This window comes from Cynocephalus volans, chromosome 7 (genome assembly GCF_027409185.1).
Source record: "Cynocephalus volans isolate mCynVol1 chromosome 7, mCynVol1.pri, whole genome shotgun sequence".
NCBI classification, from domain to species: Eukaryota; Metazoa; Chordata; class Mammalia; order Dermoptera; family Cynocephalidae; genus Cynocephalus; species Cynocephalus volans.
The window spans coordinates 61,274,674-61,295,510 of NC_084466.1; the positions used below are offsets into that span (position 1 = coordinate 61,274,674).

Genomic DNA, 20,837 nt, shown 5'->3' on the forward strand with positions numbered 1-20,837 from the left:
TACAACATTGCAATCTCCTAAATTTTCTTCCTTCATTTCCTACCTCCAGGACGTATTTCAACATGTTTCTGTAGTGTGGCTTTTCTCCAGATTCTACTCTCTCACAGTTATTAGCACTGTCCCTTCCTACAGACTTAGCTTTTTTGGTGGTCGTTTCTTCTCCTTCCCCCTTTCTGGCAAACGGCTGCCACTTTACTTTTTCTTAATACCCACATTCCTTCCTCTCTAGGACAAAAACTCTGGGCCCAGGTACCTGCTGCATGCCTTGCATGGTCTGCTGCAGGAACTGTAGCTGCTGGTCCTTGGTGAGGTTTTCTTCTGTTCGAAAAAGCTGTTCTTTTTCTTGTTTCAGCAGCTCCACCTCGTTCCTGTAGGCATCCAGCTGCCAACGGAGGCTGTCATTCTCCTCTTTCAGAGCATATGCCTGGGCAGCCAGGGCTGGAGGACAAACAGAATGGGTTCAAGTGAGTTACCTGCTTGCTCAGTTTGAGGATGCCTTCTGTGGGAAAGGGAGTCTCTCACCTGACTTCTTAATGGTCGTACCCGCTCAGAAATAAAACTCAAATGCCTTACCCTGGGGCTCTTTTTGGGTTTTGCAGTTGGTAAGCATCACTTCTTTGGGAATTATCTATTTGTCCTGTCTTATGTATGAATGTTTCCTGTGGGCACGGGATTAATTCCTTCCAAATTCTTGACCTTGTCCCGTGTTGCTAGTTGATGATGACATTCAGAATTCCAGGTAACAATCATATCTACCACATTATTGTCCTCTCCATTTCTACAGGATTGCTTAGCTCCTTGGAGTGCCTGTTTCTTTCAAATAATCAGCAGTTCCACAGGTTGAGGCATGCAGCAGCATCCCAGGGGAGAGAGGAATTTATATGCACACCACTCCTTCCTGCTCGACTGCTGGGACAGACTGCACAAATTGTTTTCTTTAGCTCCTATCAGAATGGTAACCTAGTTCCATCTGTTTTACCACAGATTAAAACCTTTTTCCCTTACAAGGCTGAGTGGTTACTCTAAGGCTCCTCTCTGAAACCTAAAATTCTCTGTGTAGATTCAGACTGCACTCACATTTCTGTCTCACTGAGATGCCAAGACAGTTAACTCAGTGTCTTACACATCTCAAGGTTTCAGAAACAGCTGAAACTGAATATAAGGGAAAAGTCATTGGTACAAAACAAAGACTTAGGATGAGAAATCCTTCCGTAGCTTCTGCCTATTGTTTAGTGGTCTCTATAATAGTTATAATAGCTTGCTAAGCACTCACAAAGTACCGGGCCAAGAGCTTCATGTGAACTAACGCAATCCCCGCATCAAGCCTAGGATGCAGGAGCTGTTCTTAGCCTTGTCTTTACAGATGAGAAGGATGAGATGCAGAGAAGTTAGATAACTTGTCCAGTACCACAAAGTAAGTAGCAGAAATGGTCTTCAAACCCAGGCCACCAGCTCCAGAGTCTTTGCTCTCAGTTACGGTCCTACCTTCATTCCAAGTGTGTTTAGTTCTTACCAGACTGTTCAAAACCAGTCTCCCATTCTCTCCCTCTACTCTTCCACCAGTGTCCCAGTGTTCTACCCACCCCCCAGAAAAGTAATTCTCTAGTATTATAAATGAGAGAAAAGCAAAAGAACATTTGAAAAGTTTGTTACTAGAAACTTCCTCAAAGATGTAACATCCAGTATGTAAGGGTGTGGTGTGGAATCTACTGCACATGCTCACTTCCATGCCCTGACACTTCCCCTTCTCCCCTCCCCATCCCCTCTGTTTCCCATGTCAGAGCGCTGGATTGAGGTCAGCCTCCTATATGTCCTACCTGCACATTGCAGTACAATGATGACAGAGCTTTGCTGAGGTGCTCTGAGACCTCAGTGAATTCTCCCCTCAAATATCTAATTTTGTTAATAGTTTTACAGTTGAGTGTTTTACGGTATTCCCCTTTGCAAAATGACAATCTATGTATAGTGCACACTGAAATACTAATCAAACAGAACATGCAATTAACCAGAAAATTCCCTACCTCAAACCATTAGGGATCAATTAGTCAACAAACGTTTACTGCATACTCAGGCCTGTGCCCAGGTCTGTCTGGGCATCTTAGATCACAAAAAGAGGAGTCAAAATATCTCTCTTCTCTCAAGGAGCTTAAAATCTAATAGAAACTGACAACTTAAAAGGAAACAAATGCATTCAAAGGACAGAGCGATATGCCTGGTGTACAGTAGGTATTCAATAAATGTTGGTTAAATGAATAAATAAAAGATCAACTTAGTGTCAAGGCACATGACAAAGGAATATATTGTGTAGGAGTTCAGAGAAGAGAAAGAAAAATGCAGACTGATGGAACAAAAGAGAGCTTTGAAAGATGAAAAACCCAAGAACTGGGGAAGGACGTCTCAGGCAGGAGCAAGCGCCTGAGCAAAAACCCAGAGACGAGAATGGGAAACAGAATATTTGGGGCAGGAAGGAGAGAAGCTTGACCAAAAAGGCAGATGTCTGTCTGGAAGCAGTGAAAGCTGATCCATGTCAGGTGATGAGAGAGGATGGGGAAGGTTAGGCTCAATGGGGCGGCCAATTGAGAACCACAGAAGGTGCTTGGGGTAGTGGAAGGTTTTGATGAAATTGAAGATTTAGGAAGATTAGTTTAGCAATGGTGCGTGGAATGAACTGGAGGCTGAAGAGAAGGAATAAAGGAATTTTTATTTGGTGCATATGCGTGTGCAAAACCAAAGAGCATCCAATTTTACAGTGTTCAGGGACTTACTCATAAAACCAGAAGTGACCCAGGGTGTGCCCAGGGACATGAGCTGGCACTGCTTTACTTTGTGCAGCCCGACTTCAAATCTTGTCCATACCCCGATACACCGCTCCTGATAACTTGGTTTGCCAACCCATAGGGAAATGGTGATGAGGCATCATTTGAGAGAGGGATGTTGTAACAGGGCAAAATCACAGAAAATGCAAATGACGAAAAAAGTGTTGGCACTACACAAGCACATTACTACATTTAGTAGCATTCAAAGACACTTAAGTCATTTCCTTAGGAAGCTCTATTTGGCCCTTTTTCAATTCAGAGTGGCATTTTTATTATCATAACTGATAGCAGGTGTTTGAGAAGAAATCGATTAGTATGCAGGGATGGAAATTACATTTTCCAAATGAATTGCATAGTCTGCAAGATATGCTGAAATCTGTGTAGCAAAATGCAAGCAGCTATAAACCATGTGCTAGCAACATTATTTAAATAAATTATCTGAGCATAAATACACATAGGAAAGTGCACCATCCTTTATTTTAGGAGTTCTTCTACAAGCCCATACAATGGTACTGCTGAGAGTTCTTAGTCTTGGCTAAGCCAAGTGACCACCGTGCCTGCCAAGCAGGATACAATGCTGTTTGCATTCCTAGAATAGGAATGCAGTATCATCATGTAAAGAAAAACAACAGCTGTAATTCCCTCCCCCCCCCCCCAAAAAAATCAGTACCATAGCCAATTCCATCAACATTTTAATAATTGGTGCGTATAACTGATTTACATTCCTGATTAAATGATTTCAAGCTCAATATTTACAAAAAAAATTTGGTTACTCATGTGGCAGCAAATGGTTATCTTCTAAAGGGTGAGAAATTGTATATTGACTCCATTTAACTTCAGGCCACCTGTTTGTTAACATTATTCAGTGTCATGCAGCACCCATGAATCTACCACTCAGACAAGGCTGCCCAGAAGAGGCTATATTGTGTTTCTTGGGCTAGAGCTCTAAAAGAAACAAAATCTTAATAACTTCTTACTTAATTTAATTTGTCAGTGTGTTAAAAGTTCAGAAACTTGGCAGGTCAACCCTTTTATTTCTTTTTTCTCTATTGTTCTTTCTGGGACACTAGTAAATTAAACAATTTTGAAAAAATGTGTCATCAAACTTCCATGACAGAATTTACCCTTAAGAAACTGCACAACAAATACACTATTCAAATAAGCATAAGGATTAAAAATAAACTACAGTGTGCTTCTCTTAGTAAGAATACTCAAGGAGTGCACTGTATTCCAACAAATGGACTATTTAGCTGAGAGACACCCCATGTGGATTACCAATATTCAATTAAAAAAAATTCAGTAAGACACTTGAAATGTAAGCTATACCGAACATAATTAAATTTCCCTTTGGTGATTTTAAATGCACTGCTGAATCTAGTGGTACTTTTGGATTATCATTGTTACCAATCACCATTTATTGAGAAACCACAGCATGGAGCTATGGCACACGTCATATGGATGAAGGTTAAGACCTATACGGTCATCCAAAATTATAAGTACTGAAATTTTCTGATTGGATCAAAAATGAAATAACAACATTGGAAAAATTTTGTTAAATAAGAGTAAGTTACATTTCAAAATTTAGACTAGAAAGAATACCAAAGTGACACTAGTATATGAAAATTGATCTAAAGATTAAATCACACTGCTGAAGAAAAAGTTTAAAGGTATTACAGCATTTCATTGTATCCTTTACTAGATTTTCCATAAACCATTATTTTTTTATATTAATTATGGCCAAAGTGACCTCCTCCTCTGTCTCCTGTATCATTACTCTGTTTCCATGGGAACAGATAATGGCATGCTTAGCTTCTTTAAGTAAATAATCTAGTGAAAGCCTTGAAATCTCTCTCTTACCAGCCTGAGCCAGCCTCAGAAAAATAATTAGCAATATGTAAAAAGTGAAAGTTATTTTGGTTTATGTCCCAGTAAGATGATGGCACGTTAATACCTTTTTTATGCTCAGGCAAGATGTAACAGTTTACCATATTGTTCAACAGGATCTGGATTTCTCCAGAACTGTTAGTCTTTGTGTCTCTGGGGAACTCTGTGTTCTTCTCCCTCTACTTGCTGATGTCCCGCTGGCATGCTGCAAGGACACTGCTGAACTGTTTTCCCCACACACAAGGCAAGTCTTTTTCAAGGACTTCATTGGCTGCTGCCCAGGTAGGCAGTTGTATTGATAGGTCCAGAACACAGGAGGTCGGGGACCACGCTGTCTGTGAAACTTTAATAGCTCCCTGCCTGCCTTCTGGGCCCCTATGAGAGGGAGAGGTAGTCATGGCCCAGGGACTCTCAGGTTCTATCCTCCTCTCTGCATTCTGAGTTTTCTTGTGGGTGCCTGAGGTCTCCAGTTGCTATTCTGTGGCAGAGTCATCCCACTGTGTATCCAAACTCACACTTCCCTTTGCACAGGGCAGCCTTGCTCTTGAGAGGTGATGGCCCGGGGCCGCCGTGTGACTAGTCCTCCCTGGGGGCACGTGAGGGGCGAGCAGCGGCCTTCTGCACACTACTCCTCTTTCTCTTCCCACTGCTGGAATGGGCTTGGGTCTCTGAGTCAACACATGGAGGAAAGGTGCCACAGACCAAGGATATCTGCCTGGGACTATTCTGTGCCCAAGAAATAAATGCCATTTTTGTTTGTTTGTTTGGTTAAACCACTGAAAATTTGGGAGTTATATTTATAGCAGCTGGTGTTACTCTAACCCAGTGTCTCCCATACACTGGCCTGCATTGGAATCTCCTGGCGTGCATATTAAAACACATACTACAGAGTTCCAATTTGGTATAAAGCCCAAGAAATTGCATTCCTCCAATTCCCTAGGTGGTGCTGACACCGCTGGTGCTGAGACCTCTTTGAGAACCACTGCTCATTTGATCCCCTGGTTCCAGAATTGGGGCTGTGGCTGTATTGTTCGGACAGATGCTTCTGAAGGAACCACATGCTTGGCCTGTCATTCTGGTTTTATTCCTTGACCTTCTCTGCATGAAGCCAGCCCATGCTCTGCCCCTATGAAGGGAGACTTGTTCCATTCCCATGCCCAGGCTCCATCACCCAGCCCTGCCCCAGTACCCTTCGCACCTCTTTAAGGAGTTAGGGGGGAGATTTGGGCAAAAGGTACTGTCACTACTCTGTTTTCCTCCCCGCGTTTTCCCCAAACAACAGTAGCAGCAATCGTGATAGAGACAGTGATAGCTAACAGTGTTGATGTGCCAGGTGCTCTGCAAAGCATATTATTTGCACAGTCTCCTTTCACCCTCACAAAAATGACACAGTAAGATGATTATTATTTCTATTTTACAGGTGATGAAACTGAGTTTCAGAGGGATGAAAGTTGCACAGCTGGCTGGAAGTGCAGGGTGTGGCTCCACAACTATATTCTTCAATGTCATGCCATCAGGGAGGCCTAGGTCCATATAAGAGCTGCAGCCTGAGAAAGGAGGAAACCAGGGACCCTACTGTAGTGGCTAGTTTGTTCCTAACAGAGGTAAAACATTCCACTTTGGGGGAGTATTCTGCAAGAGAGAGGCTCTAGTATGAAAGCAAGAGAGGATGTCTCTATTTAAAAATAAACCTACATATATTTTCTGGAGGAGAAATTTTGGGATGATCCTTCTGGAAGTTAAACTCACCCTTCTGGAAGTCTTGAGGCCTGACTCGAACCATTTAAGGATCCGTCTTTCTGCCCTGTGTCTCTCTCCTCTGACATGACCACATTGGTACCCACTAATCCCTAAGCTCATGCGCTTCAGTGGTTAACAAGGTTTCATTAAGTTTAGAGCTGTGTCCAAAGACTCATGTTGATCTTGGGGCTCCTGAAGAACTCAAGTTAGAGTGTTTATCCCATCCATCTGAAGGCACCTACATTTGGCTCTTGTGTCTGTGCCTTCAGTTGGAATAAAGGATGCAGAGATTCCTCTTCCTGTTGCTCTCAGCTCCACAGAGCTCTGTCCCTGCATCTGCCTCTGAATGGGCTGAGAAGGGCCAGAGATGAGTACCAGCCCCACCCTCAGAAGACCCCTCAGGCTTCTGTCACTGTCAGTGCCTCCCAGTGGCCAGGCACGGAGCTGGAAAGCATTGTGGGATGTCTGCCGAACTGATAGGCCAATCTCTGGCTAGAGAGCCTCTTCCAGTACCAACAAAGTACAATTGATCTGTTTTTCAGTAACACGTGTATCATCACTGAAGCAGCAATCTTCCTCAAATTGCTCATGGAAATTCCTTCTGCTACATTTTTGCAGGATTATTATTATTACAACTTAGCATTGACATAGCATTTTATATTTGTAGTGTGTATTATAGTCTGCACATTAGCTATTATTAGGGAGAGCTAAACAAAGCACAATGCAGTGTCTATTTCCATCTTTGTGTGAGGCCAGTGGAATAAGGGTAATTTGGACAGTGTAGGTAAGCTAGATCCCGTTACTATAATGGCTGAAATGTGAGTCTGGAGGCACAACTGGCGGCAGGTGATTCAGAAAAAATAACCCTCTGTCTCTTCCTCCACGTAGCTCTTCCTAACGAAGGAGTCTGCACCGGCGGCAGGACTCTGAGGTGCTGCTGGGCTGCCGGCACTGTTGAGAATTCACATCATGCCTTATCACTTTTCTATTTACATTAATATCCTCTGATACCTCCCCCAACCACCCCCATTTTCCTCAGAGGAAAATAACCAAAGGAAAGAGGCATGCTCACATCTTCCAATAGCAGGATAAGTCTGTCATTTAAAATGTTGTTGGAGGATAAGGCAGGGGGCCTTTAGAGTCCTCAGGGGCCTTTAGATTCACATAAAAAGAGAATCTGCAAACAGGAGCTGAGTGCCTGCTCTAGGCTAAGCCAGGGCAGGGTGGGGGGAGCAGGGCTCTTAGCCCCTGCCCCAGTGGCAGGCAGAGCTGCAGATGTGGAAACTGGTGGGGCCCATTAGAACAGCTTCAGGAGGGGCTCTCCCCGCAGTGTGTAGTGGTGGCGAGAGGAAGGGAGATAAGGCTTCTGGCAGGGAGAGGAGAGCTTCCTGTAGAAGGTGGGGTTAGGCTGCGCGCACTTTGAGAAGCTGAAAAGAAGCAGGAGTGGGATGGCCGTGCACTGGAAACTGCTTCAACCAAGGAGACCCAGCAATTGCCAGAAGAAGGTTCACAGGCTGATCGGGCAAGACCAGAGGAGGGAGCGGACAGGACGGTGGCTTTTTACAGAGCCTCAGAGCCAGGCAGGAGGCATATCAGGAGGGGACATTTTTTTCCACTCTCCCTTTTCTTTGGATTAGATTTCAGTTTTCTTTTTCACTTTCAATCCCTATTTCGATTTCCAAGTTATTAGCCTACCTTTTTTTCCTCCATCTGAAGGTTTTAAAGATTCTTTTTAGGGCAGTCAGACTTCGCTAGACCAAGATAGATTGCAAAATGACACTGGTTTTCAGGAACAGCGACCCCTCCTTCCCTCCCTCACAGACAGTGCACCTCCCTTGGGTATAGCACTCCGCCACTGGAGTTTGGTTTGTGTAACTTCACACACTAGTAGTTAGTGTTGTCCAAAGAGAGAAGTTTTAAACAGCAATCCTTCCTTGAAAAAATGACTCATTTCCTCAGAAGCTTGCAAAATAAAATCAGCCACCTCTTTCTCCTCCCAATTTACAAATTTCCTTCCCTTTAAACGAATGGTCACTTCTAATTTCCTTCAAGAAATCTTCCCCTCAAGATGTGAGATTTTCCTTCTCCTGCTATACCACACACACACACACACACACACACACACACACACACACACACACACACTGGTGTTTACCACATAAAACACATCCACACTATGAAATGGGAAATGAAGTCCAGCCCAAACTTAAAGTATGTTCTCAGTACTAGACTAGTACTAGTATGTTCTCAGGACTAGTATGTTCTCAGTTGTATCCCGTTGCAAGGAATAGCAACTTTTCCACAAAGCTTTTATAACAACAAATACTTGTGATAACAAAGATGAGTTGAACAGAAAGCTTTTTTTCTTCTTTTAGTTGTTTGCACCTTATGTCAACACTAACTACCCAGAATACTAAGTGGGAACCAGGACTTCGCTTTTATGCTTGGGCAGTGAGTATGCTTGGGCTGTCTGTGAAGTCTCCTCCTTCCCCACTATTTCCATCACCAACATCGAAATTGATTATGAACACTTATTTATGCCTGGTATTAGGACAAAAAATAAATAAATAAAATAACCCAAAACAAAAAACACCTCATCCTCTCTAAATGTATAACCAAGGTAGGATGACACTGGTATGAACAACTAGCTGGTATCTGCACCACCTTGCTATGTCTTAAATAGAATTCTTGGACCCATCTTGGACCCTTTGAATCTGAGATTCTGGAATGGGGCCTGGGGAAGTGCATTTCAGTAAGTTTCTAGTGTGATTCTAATGTATGCCAATATTTTAGAACCACTTCTCTAGCCTTTAGGGACCAGATCCCTATTTCCTAATGTTTTTTTCATAACTTTCTTCCATACTCTTGTATTTCTTTATTTTTTTGGCACCTCTTTTTTTTTTTTTTGCCTTTTCCAAAAGCTTCTCTGTTACAAAACTGTCTCCTCTCCAGCTTTTACCATCCGACATGGCCTTCTAAGCTTCTCTGCCCTCTGCCGTGTCTTCTCACATTTCATTAATCTGTCTACCTGTTCCTCTCTGAATGCTACTTACTGCCTCTCCCGTGATGATATTGTGACTGAATGCTTTCATAAATCCTCCAGGCGGTGTCTCCAAAACACATTGTTCTGATCTACTAGATGTTGTCGTGTATTACTTTTCTCTGCAGCCATATTTCTGGAGAAAGTTCTGCTACGGCATGTTTGTGGCTTGCACCCAGGAGAGGCCAGGCCAGACCTCTGGAACTAATTGCCCTTGACCAGGGGCCCTCAGACCAGCCTCTTCACTGTAGGAAAGGAAGCCCCTCCTGTGTGCATGTGCCCCCAGACCAGTCTCTAGATTCTTAGAGGCTTTTCTCCTTGGCAAATGCCCAGGCAAACTGGCCTCCCTCTCTCACCACTGATGGATGGGGAAACAGTCCTTGGCTGCTCTTCTAGAGTCAGAGAAAGGCAGGGACTCTCCCGGGCTCACATCACATTTTTCTGTACCAAGCCACCCTCCTCACCCCCTTTGCAAGTAGCCTTTTCCCAGTTCATGAGAGGATACTCGAAATGCACCTGGCACAGACCTGATGAGGGGAATTCTCCATCTGGGTCTCACATGCTAGACTTAAACTGTGTCCCTCTCATTTCTCCGTTCTTTGGTCCTTTATTATTGCCTGTGTCTGTCACTTCCTGTCTACTACACCTTTTCATTTTTTACTCCATTTTTATTTTCTTCTCATTCTTAGTTTATTATGTTATCTCAACCTGTTTTGCTCCTTCTTTTCCACCTGTTATTGACAGCCATCAATCCTCATTATGTGCCAGTGGTTTTCAATCCTTTGTGCAGAAGACTCATCTGGGAGTATTTTAAGAGCAAAGATGCTTGGGCATTAACCCCCAGGCCTTGGTATTTGTATAAAGATCCCCAGGTGATTCTCACATGCAGTCAGGACTATGAACCACTCATTTATGCTCTGTTATTGCTCCCCAGTATCAATTCTTCACATTGTCACAGTACCTGGCATTTGCAAAATGCCACAGAATCCCTTAATTGGTTATTTCTCACAACCTCATCAAGGAAACTCTCTTAGGACGAACCATAAGTCACTGCTGAGAAGGCTGAGGGACATCATTTCCAAGCCATGCTGGTAACAAAACTAAGATACATCAAGGGGCCTCTGACCTCATCTGGCTCAACACCATTTCTCACTCTTGCAGTCCCCTTTCTCAGAGTCATTTGAATGCTCTGACCACCCAAATGACCCTCTCTTCAAAAGGGCCTCAAGGTGCGCTTAGCAGTCTTCAGTCAGGCCCAGAAAGTGGGAAGGAAATGTGGAAAGAAGCTAAAGACTTTGTAGGGAAAATGAAAGAAAAATGATCAGGCTCCCTCAGCTGTTTGGAATCTTGCCAAGCATGACCCAGCCTATTTGATGTACATATGTTAACTGCGCACGTGCACCCAGGTGTTCCTTGGTTATCTGACTTAAATATAAAGGACAAACGGCTCTGATCCACAGGACTCCCAGGAGGCCGCTGCTGTTGTTGGATCTGCTGGAGGTGGCTGCTGCGGCTGCTGAGGAGGCTGGGGGCTGAGCTCGCATCAGAATAAAGCAAGTCAACATTGCCAGTGACTCCCAGGATCTTTCCAATTACCTATCTTGTGACCTACATATGAGGGGTCTGTGACCCAGGCTGCAGAACGGGTTTGAAGGGCCTGTGAGCCACTCTGTACAATAGGTTTGAAGGGTCTGTGACCCAGCCTGACAGACTTATTTTCAGAACTCTTGATATTTTATCCATTCAGATGGCTCCAGTTCACATTCTTCAACAGGACATATCTTCTCATGACTGCTTTTCATCCCTGGAATCTGAGTACTGCAAAATCCTGCTGCGACAAACTCAGCGTTCCTCTTCCCCAAGTCCTTGGGCAGGGAAAGTACGTGTATTTTATAAACTGTCTAGATGGCTAAATTATAGCAATTTTTCTCTGCGAGAGAGTTGTTCAGACATTAAAACCCTCTATATATTGAGCATGATAACCTTTCTCACATCCTCACAAAAACCAGTTTTTGCTTTGCTCATTAAAGTGATTTGTTTTGAGTTTCTGATGAGTATTATTTTTCAGGTAGAAATGTTTTATTCTTACTAGCAACTCCTTAAAAAGCTTCTGCAAGTGCTGAAGCACCAGTTAAGCACTATTAATCAAACACTAAATGCTGTTAAACAGCTCTACCTCCTTTTTCTAATTGAAAAATAGAGCTGTTTGGGCAAGTTTATGAGGTGACCTTGATTAAATTAAAGAGGTCAGGGATGGAACAGACTTCAAACCCATATTCAATGATTTTTTAAAAAATGACTTCCTTCCAATTAAGCAGGAATTAGCATGAAATATTTTGTTTCTGAAAGGTTAAAAGAATTCCTCTGAGAAAGCAGCTCTCTTGTTACTAGCTTTTTATTGAACATGAGAGAGGTGCTATAGATAGTTTTGTATGAAGTGCTTTGTTAAACATCACACTGATGATCTGGTATCAATTATAATATTCCTCAGGAGCTTAAATGTTATATAGAAGGGGCAAAAAATCCAATTTAAATTTTAATTTCTATTTCAAAAGTCCAAGGACCTAACTCCTCTTAATTACTTAAAAAAAGATATATTTTTCATCTGCAATAATTTCAATCTAGTTCTAGGGGAAAAAGTTTCAAATTTTACCTTACTTATGTCTTTACTCTTTGTCCTCTTATCTCCATCCTTCACCTGGCCATAGTCCCCATGTTTTGATCACCTGAAAGAACATCTCATTCTTCCTGCCCTAAAGAATAACAACTCATAGTGTCTCTGATATATAATTATGGAAGCAGGACTCTACCAGGGGGAGGGGGATGCAGAAACATGTCGTGTTTGGGTCTGTTGGGTATTTCTGAGAAGCACTCATCCTGAGGTGAATACCAGATATGGTGCTCTGCATCCCACGTTTCTGCTACTGTCAACCTCTGAGTTGAGTGGACATGGATTCTGTACACCAGGCAGGCAGAGGGGTACTGGAGAGAGTGGGGCTTTGAAGCCAGATACCAGCTACGGGACTTGGGCCAAGTAACTAAACCTCTATGAGACTCAGGGTCCTCATTTGAAAAATGTGGTCAGCATTGTGAGGATCAGATGGGATTTTTTTTTGTTCAAAATGAAAAACAAAAATACCCCCTGACAGATTAAAAATTAGTTCTTCTTAGTTCAAATTTCCTGTCCATTCATTTAGCAAATCATGCTGTGTACAGTGCAATAGGTTGGGCATTTGGAGAGGAAAAGATCCTAAGCTGATCTTTGAGGAGGACATGGGATGGAAGTCCTCCCATCACAGTGTGTTTTCACCCTTATTTGCTTAAAACAAACAAATAAACCTTCTCTAGGGCTTAGAGTTAAGATAAACAGCTTTACACACCTTCCCAGGTACTTTTCACTCTCACAGTTATGTTAGGGTTTATCTGCTAAGCTTTTGGCTGTGACTTCTGAGAGCATTCCAGAGACTGGAGCAATGATCTGATGCTATTCCAGGAAAAGGAGAACTGATGATATGCTACTAGGAGTTTTCAGAGTAGATAAGGAACACTCTCAGATCAAAGACTAAGTCTCAACTAGTCTCATGAGACTTTGCTAATTTTCCCCCTTCACTTGGCATTGCAAGACAAAGGGTATGGTCTCACACACACTGTAAGAATTCATTGAATATGTTGTTTTAATTTCATTATTTGTATTATGACATTGCTTAAGACAATTCATGGAGGCAAAGAACTAAGGATAGAGAGAGAAATGGATGGCTTTAGGATACTCAGATTATATAAACTATACTAGAAAAGCATAGTATCATGGGTAGAGACATTTCATAAACAACTGGCTGGCAAATCACTGCAAGAAGAATGAAATCTCTCATCCCACCTCCAAAAGCTTTGCCAAATATATGTTGTAGATTAAGTTGTGCTTGAACACTTGTAATCAAAAAACATCACAAATATCCAATATAAACTGGTGGCATTTATTCGGCAACCCAACTTCTTTTTTATTAAAGGTACTGAAATTCAATTTTTCTCATTAATTTAGAACATTGGAGGAAGGTAGAAGACATATTACTTCCAAGATCTCTCCCAGATCAAAACTTCCCTGAATTTGTGAATCTCAGTAAGATTGAAATTATTGTAGATGCTTTGCCTCAGTCTTTTATTCTCAAGATATATTGAGAGGTACAGCTCATAAAGAAAAGCCTCAGAAACAAGGAGAGGAACTTCAATACGTCTTGAAATTAGATGGTGAGTCAATCAACTGGTGATCTTCAGCTAGGCTCTCCCAGGTCCCAGTGGTGCAGAGAAAACGTGGGATTAGATGGAAAATCAAAGAGCTGATTTTGTAGTTCAGATCATTTCAAATCAACCATCAAGTGTGTACCTGTGTTTTGAGAAATATTTCTATTTTTCCCTTTATCTTTTTTGGAGAGGAAGTGGATTACATGAGTGGTGGCAGTGTCTGCGTTTTACTAAAGGAAACACATGACATGGCACGGCTCACCCAATGTACTTCACTCCTTCAAAGCTTTTCTTTTTCTTCTTCTTGCCTAAAGCCATACAGCAGACTGTGCTTTGAGGACATAAATATCATTCAACTGAAAAAGGGATTGTGCCAATTTCCTAAATATTTTTTAAAGCTGGCATTTCTGTTGGAATGGGCTTAAAAACAGCTTGCTGGCTGCACTGGCTATGTTGAAGTAAATCTCTTTTTAGTTAGTAGAAAATAGAGAAAATGATCGGAAGACAAAGCATAAACCACCCCTCCCCCCAGCCAGTCAGCTTTGCCTGGATTAACATTTTAATGTAATAAACATCTCCAGTCTACCTTTGCCTCCAAATGGCATCATGGTACCATGCACATAGCAGGCATTCAAAATCCTTGGTTGATTTTATTTGGTTACCGACTCTTCTGATGCCACTTAAGGCATTTGAAAGGGATTCTGAAATCTTTTCCCCATACAGCTCAGTGCTGCCATAGAACGGTCATTAGCCTGGAGAGAAGGAAGCTAGTATTGAGCTCTAGACTTTCCATTTACTATCTTGGACAAATAACAAGTTCTCAACATGGGACTGCATTTTCCTGTTTGTGAAAAAAGGAAGAAGTTGTACAATATTTCTAAGGTTTCTTCTGTATCTAAAGAGACTCATCATTGCCAATCTCTCTGAGGATAAGAACTCAAAATTTCTTTCTGGTTTAGAACTTGAATTATTACTTGGATCGTTAATAGTTCTGCAAATATGATTAGCCCTTAGAATAGGAAATTATAAGATGATGTGGTCTGGGACAGTAAGCATATTATGGCAAGTTAAATGTGGAAATTCCCTAATTTAAAGCAGAAAAAAGCAATTTGATAAATTTCCATCATCAGATACTACTTACTATTCGTTACTACTTCTTACTTTCCAGAATAATTGGAAATGCCAGGTGGTATTCCTCAACCAACATGGATTTTTATCACACAGTCAATGTAATTGTTAAATTAATATTTATTATAGTTTTAATTATTAAAATAATTCCTGTATATGCTGCGGACATTTTTGAAAATGCACAAAGAAGAAAACAAATACTCCTACAGATTTTCCCCTAACATGTAAATTGTGAATATAACACATACATACATGATTGGAATTCTCTGTCATGTTGATTTGTAACTGCTTTTATCACTTGGCAATATATTGAGAACCTTCTCTTTCCATCATATAGTTTATCTAAAATGTGATTTCTTGGGCCGAGCCCGTGGCACACTCGGGAGAGTGCAGCGCTGGGAGCACGGCGACATTCTCACCGCGGGTTCGGATCCTATATAGGACTGGCCGGTGCACTCACTGGCTGAGTGCTGGTCACGAAAAAGACAAAAAATAAATAAATAAATAAATAAAATGTGATTTCTTCAAGGCTGCTCATGGATATACTATCAATTAACAATACCCCAGTGTTAAGTATTTACCTGTTTCTAAAGTAATTATGAAAACTGAAAATTTAGGCAACTGCTTCAAGCTGCAATGACCCAATATGCCCCAAGTAGAAAGCAAGGGCTACTGTGCCACAGCAGCTCTAGAAGTTAGGGTGGGCTCATTAAAGAACCTGTGACACCCTGCCTGATACGCTACAATTAAGACTCTGTCTTGCAACTTTTGCCCCATTAATGTTGCTCTCTACTTCTCTGCTAGTGATGGGGAGTCTAAAGTAAAATTTTCCTTCTCTAGCCACTTCCCAGAAGGCTTCACACATTGTGTCCCGAAACTGGGGAGAAGAGTTGCTGAGCATTTAGTCCCTCTCTGATATCAAGGGCATTCAATCAAGCAAAAGAGAAGGGTCTCTAAGCCATTTAGATATGGGAGAACTTACTATAATAATCATTTTTATATTGCTGTAAACTTCAATTTCTGGGGCTTCTAAGTATAAGTATTATATTATGGCGAGTGAAATTTCCAAGAGAGGGAAGAAAGCAATTACTTCCTTCATTAGTTAAGTGGCCCTTGACTGTGTATGGCTAGCTGGAATTCTACAAAACTTCCTCTTGTCCTCACTTTCTGTATGCATGTAGTAGACCTAGCATCTTCAAGTCTTTTATTAGTGAAGTTTACGGGCAGCAGTGTTAGCAGTCAAGATCTAACAGCTTTATGTCACCAGCTGTGTTTTGATGAACAATGCAATATAAAAGCAGAGGAGAATTAGGACAATGATGTTTATAAACAGTACATCACAGTGCTAAAAAGTTGGTAATAGCACATGTTTTAATATGGTCTGGTATTGATTCTTCTGGCCAATGTCCCACTTTAGCAGTGTTATAGTCAAACTTGAAGATTTTAGATGGAGAGGTATAGCGGAAAATCAATAGATACTATCTTTCCACTACCAACTGGCCTACATATCTATAGCTTCTCTGCCACACTCACATTTAAGAGATCTAAAAGATGCTCTTGAAAGGGCTGTTCTAGTTATCAGGCTTTTAATAAGCTCAGGTATCCACTCTGACCACCTCAAAGATTTTAGCTTCAACTCCCGAAGGTTCACAGGAAAGAGCCCATGATCTAGAAAGGATATGTACTTATTTGCTCTATATTTTCTATTTCATTAACATATAAAAAGGAAGCTTTTAAAAAAAATTACTTGTTACATGAGGCCCATCTGAAATCAAAATCATGTAGAATTATTGTTACTGAGCTTTAAAAAAAATGCTGGAAAAATACTCATATAGTTAAGCTTCACAGAAGAAAAAAAAATTAGAAACCAAAACATTCTTTTGTAGTGTTATAACTACTTTATTTTCTTTTTTATTAGTAATCATTAGATTTTCATAAATGATCAGGTATTGTTCTTATATAAAAACAATTTCATTTAAAAAATGTTGCATGCTGCTACAGAGCCATGAGATAATGTTACAGAGACACTTGCAGTAGATTATCTTCCGGCCCTCTAGCATCTATGCACCTACTAGAATCACAGGTGAACACTTGACAAAGTTCGTCAGTGTTGAAAAGGACAATCCCTTTTTCATAATCAGAAATTCCTACTTATTAATTACAAACTAAAAGATAAAATTAGGAATAAATGCTACTAAGGAATGCTTTACTATGTTTAGGAAAGAAAATAAAAAGCTTACAAACTTACCCAGATTCTGTCATCTAAACTCCCTCAAAAATATTCTTTTTCCAAAAGTTGTGCAATCCACACTTAAATCCCAACAACGCTGTATTAATTTTGCTCAAATGCAAGCTGAAAACATATTTTAACATCCTGTCAGAATGAGATACTAAGAGTGCCGATAAAATGACACTAAAATAAATGTAAATTTAGATTGCTGATACAAGTGGCTGCTTTGCTCTGGGAAGATGTTAGGTTGCTATAGTATTTTCCATAGCAACTTTGCATCTTATTACATAAATATTCCCTCAGTGTCCTTATAGCCTGCTAAGGAAACAGGATTAAATCTACTCTCCGATGTAATGATCCAGCATCTATCCTTACCAGAATGAAATGCCCAGAAAACATAATAAACTGTAATCTAGATAATGGTGCTCCTGGCAGCCGAGAAACATCAGAACACTGTGGGCTATATGGAGGTGGCAGTGTGTGACCATCTGCTGCTCACTGGTCATTTGTCTAAACCCTTTCCAGGTCAAGGCCTTTGCAGCTCTCTCTTTCTAAAGACTGGTTGTTAACGTCTTCATTCTTCTCCTTTGCCTGCCAACTACCCATCAGTCCAAGCCCTCCACCATGGCACTAGGCAAGATGCCAGGGCCTAACAGAGCCAGAGTCTGCTCTGTAAATGCAGCTGGGAAAATGTGCTGGGTTGTTGCACAGGAAACCATTTGGAGAATCCACCCAGCTCCAAGCTAGTATCTAAAAGGTATGGATGTTTAAAAACTTCAGCTAGGGCCCAACTGGAGTTTATGGAGGTACAGCACAGTTAAGTAGAGTATTGAGAAAAATCTTTGGTCTTCTAGACAGAATGTAATTTCAGCAACACAGATCAATTTTACATGAAATATGTGATTATGAAAAGTTTGTGCATATATGAGAGAGATGTCAGGAATCGTGGCATTGTTAGGCACTACATAAAAATAGGATTATAAGGGTACTAAATTTGAAGACAGTTTAGGCTCGAAATGTGAATTTACAAAACAGATAAACACAATCTGGTTGGGCAGAAGTGCTTCCATTAAAAAGGAATCCTCTGCTACAGGATCAATTTAATAGCATCTGTCTCCTTGCATTTAAAAGGTAAAGCAATTTACAAAATGAAATTATTTCTCTACTTTTCAGAAGCATGTCAGTTATGGAAAGGAAATTGTAACTGTACAGGAAATCAGGGGACTAAAGAATCAATCCCAAATAAACATTTATTTGAATTCTTTTAGCAAGATGAGCAAGATATTTAAAAAAAAAAAAAAAAAAAAGGAAAAGGAAAGAAACAGAGAAAAGCCTTGGTTCCTTGCAAATGAAGCTCTATTTTAAGAGTTTAGGAAGGAGTCAGGCAACTCAGCCCACCTTGTAAGATTTCTTTCATCACCTTTAAGCCATATGAGTTTTGATTAATCACATTTCCTTGTTTGGCACTTGGTTTCCCAGAAGACATTCGGTTGTGGTTGAAAATAAAATGTTTGTCTTTAATTCTGTGATCGCTGGTGCACACACTACTTGGCTGTCATTATGTGTGAAAATAGCTCATCCTTCCATGCTTCCACTCAACACTGACACTCCTGCCTTTGGGGTCTACTGGTGCAGGGAGCTCAGACCCTGGCATGTGGCCTCAGACTGAGCCATCTCACTTTTGATGTCTGAATGATCTGGTCCCTCTGCCAAGTTCTGAGCTGTCCAGAGTAAGCCTGTTTTAGATCACATTCAATGCTTCCTAAAAGGAAGCTCCTTCCAGCTGCAAATGACACAGCCCCCTTCAGCTACCCACCTTGCAGTTGGCTGCAAGACACTGGCCTGGTACTTAATAACCCTCTCCTTCTTCTGTGCCCAGGATGGTGCTGGAGTAGCTGTGAGCCTCTTCAAGGGGATGGCCAGAGAGAGCCTTATTATTATTATTAACTTTTTTTAACCTAAAGCTTCCAGCTTCATATAAAATTATTCAGACAGAATGAATACTGCTAGTTCCAACTGAACTTAATTATGAGTCCCTAACTGGACTTACTTGGCTGAAAGATTTGGAAACCCTTGTTTGACTTAGTGAAAAACAAACAAACGAACAAAAAAACCCTGTACCTGTGTTGTGGTGAATTTCTATGGAAAACTGACAACTCAGAAAACACTCTTTATAATTAAGAGTGTTTGCTCATTAAAATCCAAGAACATTGTGTGTCACTGAACGGTTTAAGAGCTGTCTATTAAGTGAGGGACTTTTTAGTGTCACCCTTCTAAAATACCGGAGAAGTATATATTTTAGGTAGTGATGCTCATTAACTTAAAATGTTCATTCTCTTCAAGAAGTCTCATACTCTCAAGGGAAGGGTGCACAACATCTAACCCTTTCTGTCTCCCCTGAATCCACAGTGCCTTGAACACAAGAAGGGGCTCCACAAATGTTTGCTGGTAATTAGAATGACATTGGGTTTACAACTCCCTGGGCCATGACCTATTCAGCATGCATAGGATTTTTTATGCATAAAGTTCTGAACATTTGGGAAAATGAATTATCCTTGTCTGAAGATGCTTCTTAACACTTGCCATTTAAGTTCAATCAGAGCAAATGTTTTCAGGGTTACCATCTTCCTAAAAAACTTATGAGACAAAGGCATCAAAAACATAAAGACCAGAAGACCAGGGAATATGCAATTGAAGTCAATGAACATTTATTGAGCACTTACTTGGGGAAAGGCCCAAGGCCAGGTGCTGGAGGACAACTGAGTCAGTCAGCAGAGTTAATATTTACTGAGTATTTATTATGTGCTTAACACTGTAAGTGAAGTTAGAAGCACCTTATGTGCATTGACTCATTTTACTCCCTCAGCACTAAAACTAATCAGGTTCTGCCATATGAGGCCTTACAATCTAGGACAGGCTTCCTCTTTCTTCTTTTTCTTCCTTGTGAACACCTGCCCCACCCCCACTGTCAGTCTGGAGGGAGAGGAAAAGGGGAAGGGGGTGAGACTGAGGAGAGAGGAAGAGGTGAGGAGGGAGAGGAGAGAAAGACAGAGCAAGAGAGAATAGATCTGGATTTAAAAGTGTGGCTTGATTCCAGTAGGAGGCAGACTAAACAACAGGAAACTTGAATTTTTATCAAAAATTGTCTTCACAGCCTTCAGAGCAAGATGCCAATCTTCTTGAATAAATGCTTCGATAAATGTGTCATGATTTTCAAATTTGTTAATAAAATTCATTTCCATTTTTAGAAGCATCTCAGTTTTGCTCCAGCAAACTCCTTTTCTCCTTTAAGACTCAACTGATGAGGAACAGTGAGCTGCCTGCCCAGAACTACATTATAGTTATAGTTACAGAGCATATAGTTATAGAGTTCTGGGGAACTCTAGCCAAAGACATGTTATAAATTATTACATGTAGTAAAAAGCAAAAGTACAATTAAACATTCTTCATAAATAGAAAAGCAGAGATATATTGAAATATTCTGATTATTTAAGAAAAAATTATACTCTAGGTATCATGCAAGTCCTTACATAACAAATTATGCCTTTTCTAGAAACCAAAGTCAATCCTCTCCCTATCCCCCCAGAAATAACATGCAGGGTCATTTTTGTCTTAGGGAGAAGCCCAGCAAAGCCGGCACTGGGGAACAAAGCCCAAGCACCCTGCAGGCAACCTCACGACATCCTCCTGGCATTGGCAGGTGGCAGCCCAAAGACAGTCTCCCTGGAATCTCCAAGAATTCTTATGTCAGCTACTACCTGGG

The 20,837-nt window shown here is 41.1% G+C and overlaps 1 protein-coding gene across 1 annotated transcript in view; it reads right to left on the reverse strand.

Moving 5' to 3' along the window:
* The window catches only part of ENOX1 (ecto-NOX disulfide-thiol exchanger 1), a 186,975-nt gene that overhangs the window by 80,190 nt on the left and 85,948 nt on the right, over positions 1 to 20,837 (reverse strand). The window contains exon 9 of the mRNA XM_063102878.1: positions 254 to 438. Within this exon, the coding sequence (XP_062958948.1) occupies positions 254 to 438 (185 nt within the window). The remainder of the gene's footprint in view (positions 1 to 253; positions 439 to 20,837) is intronic.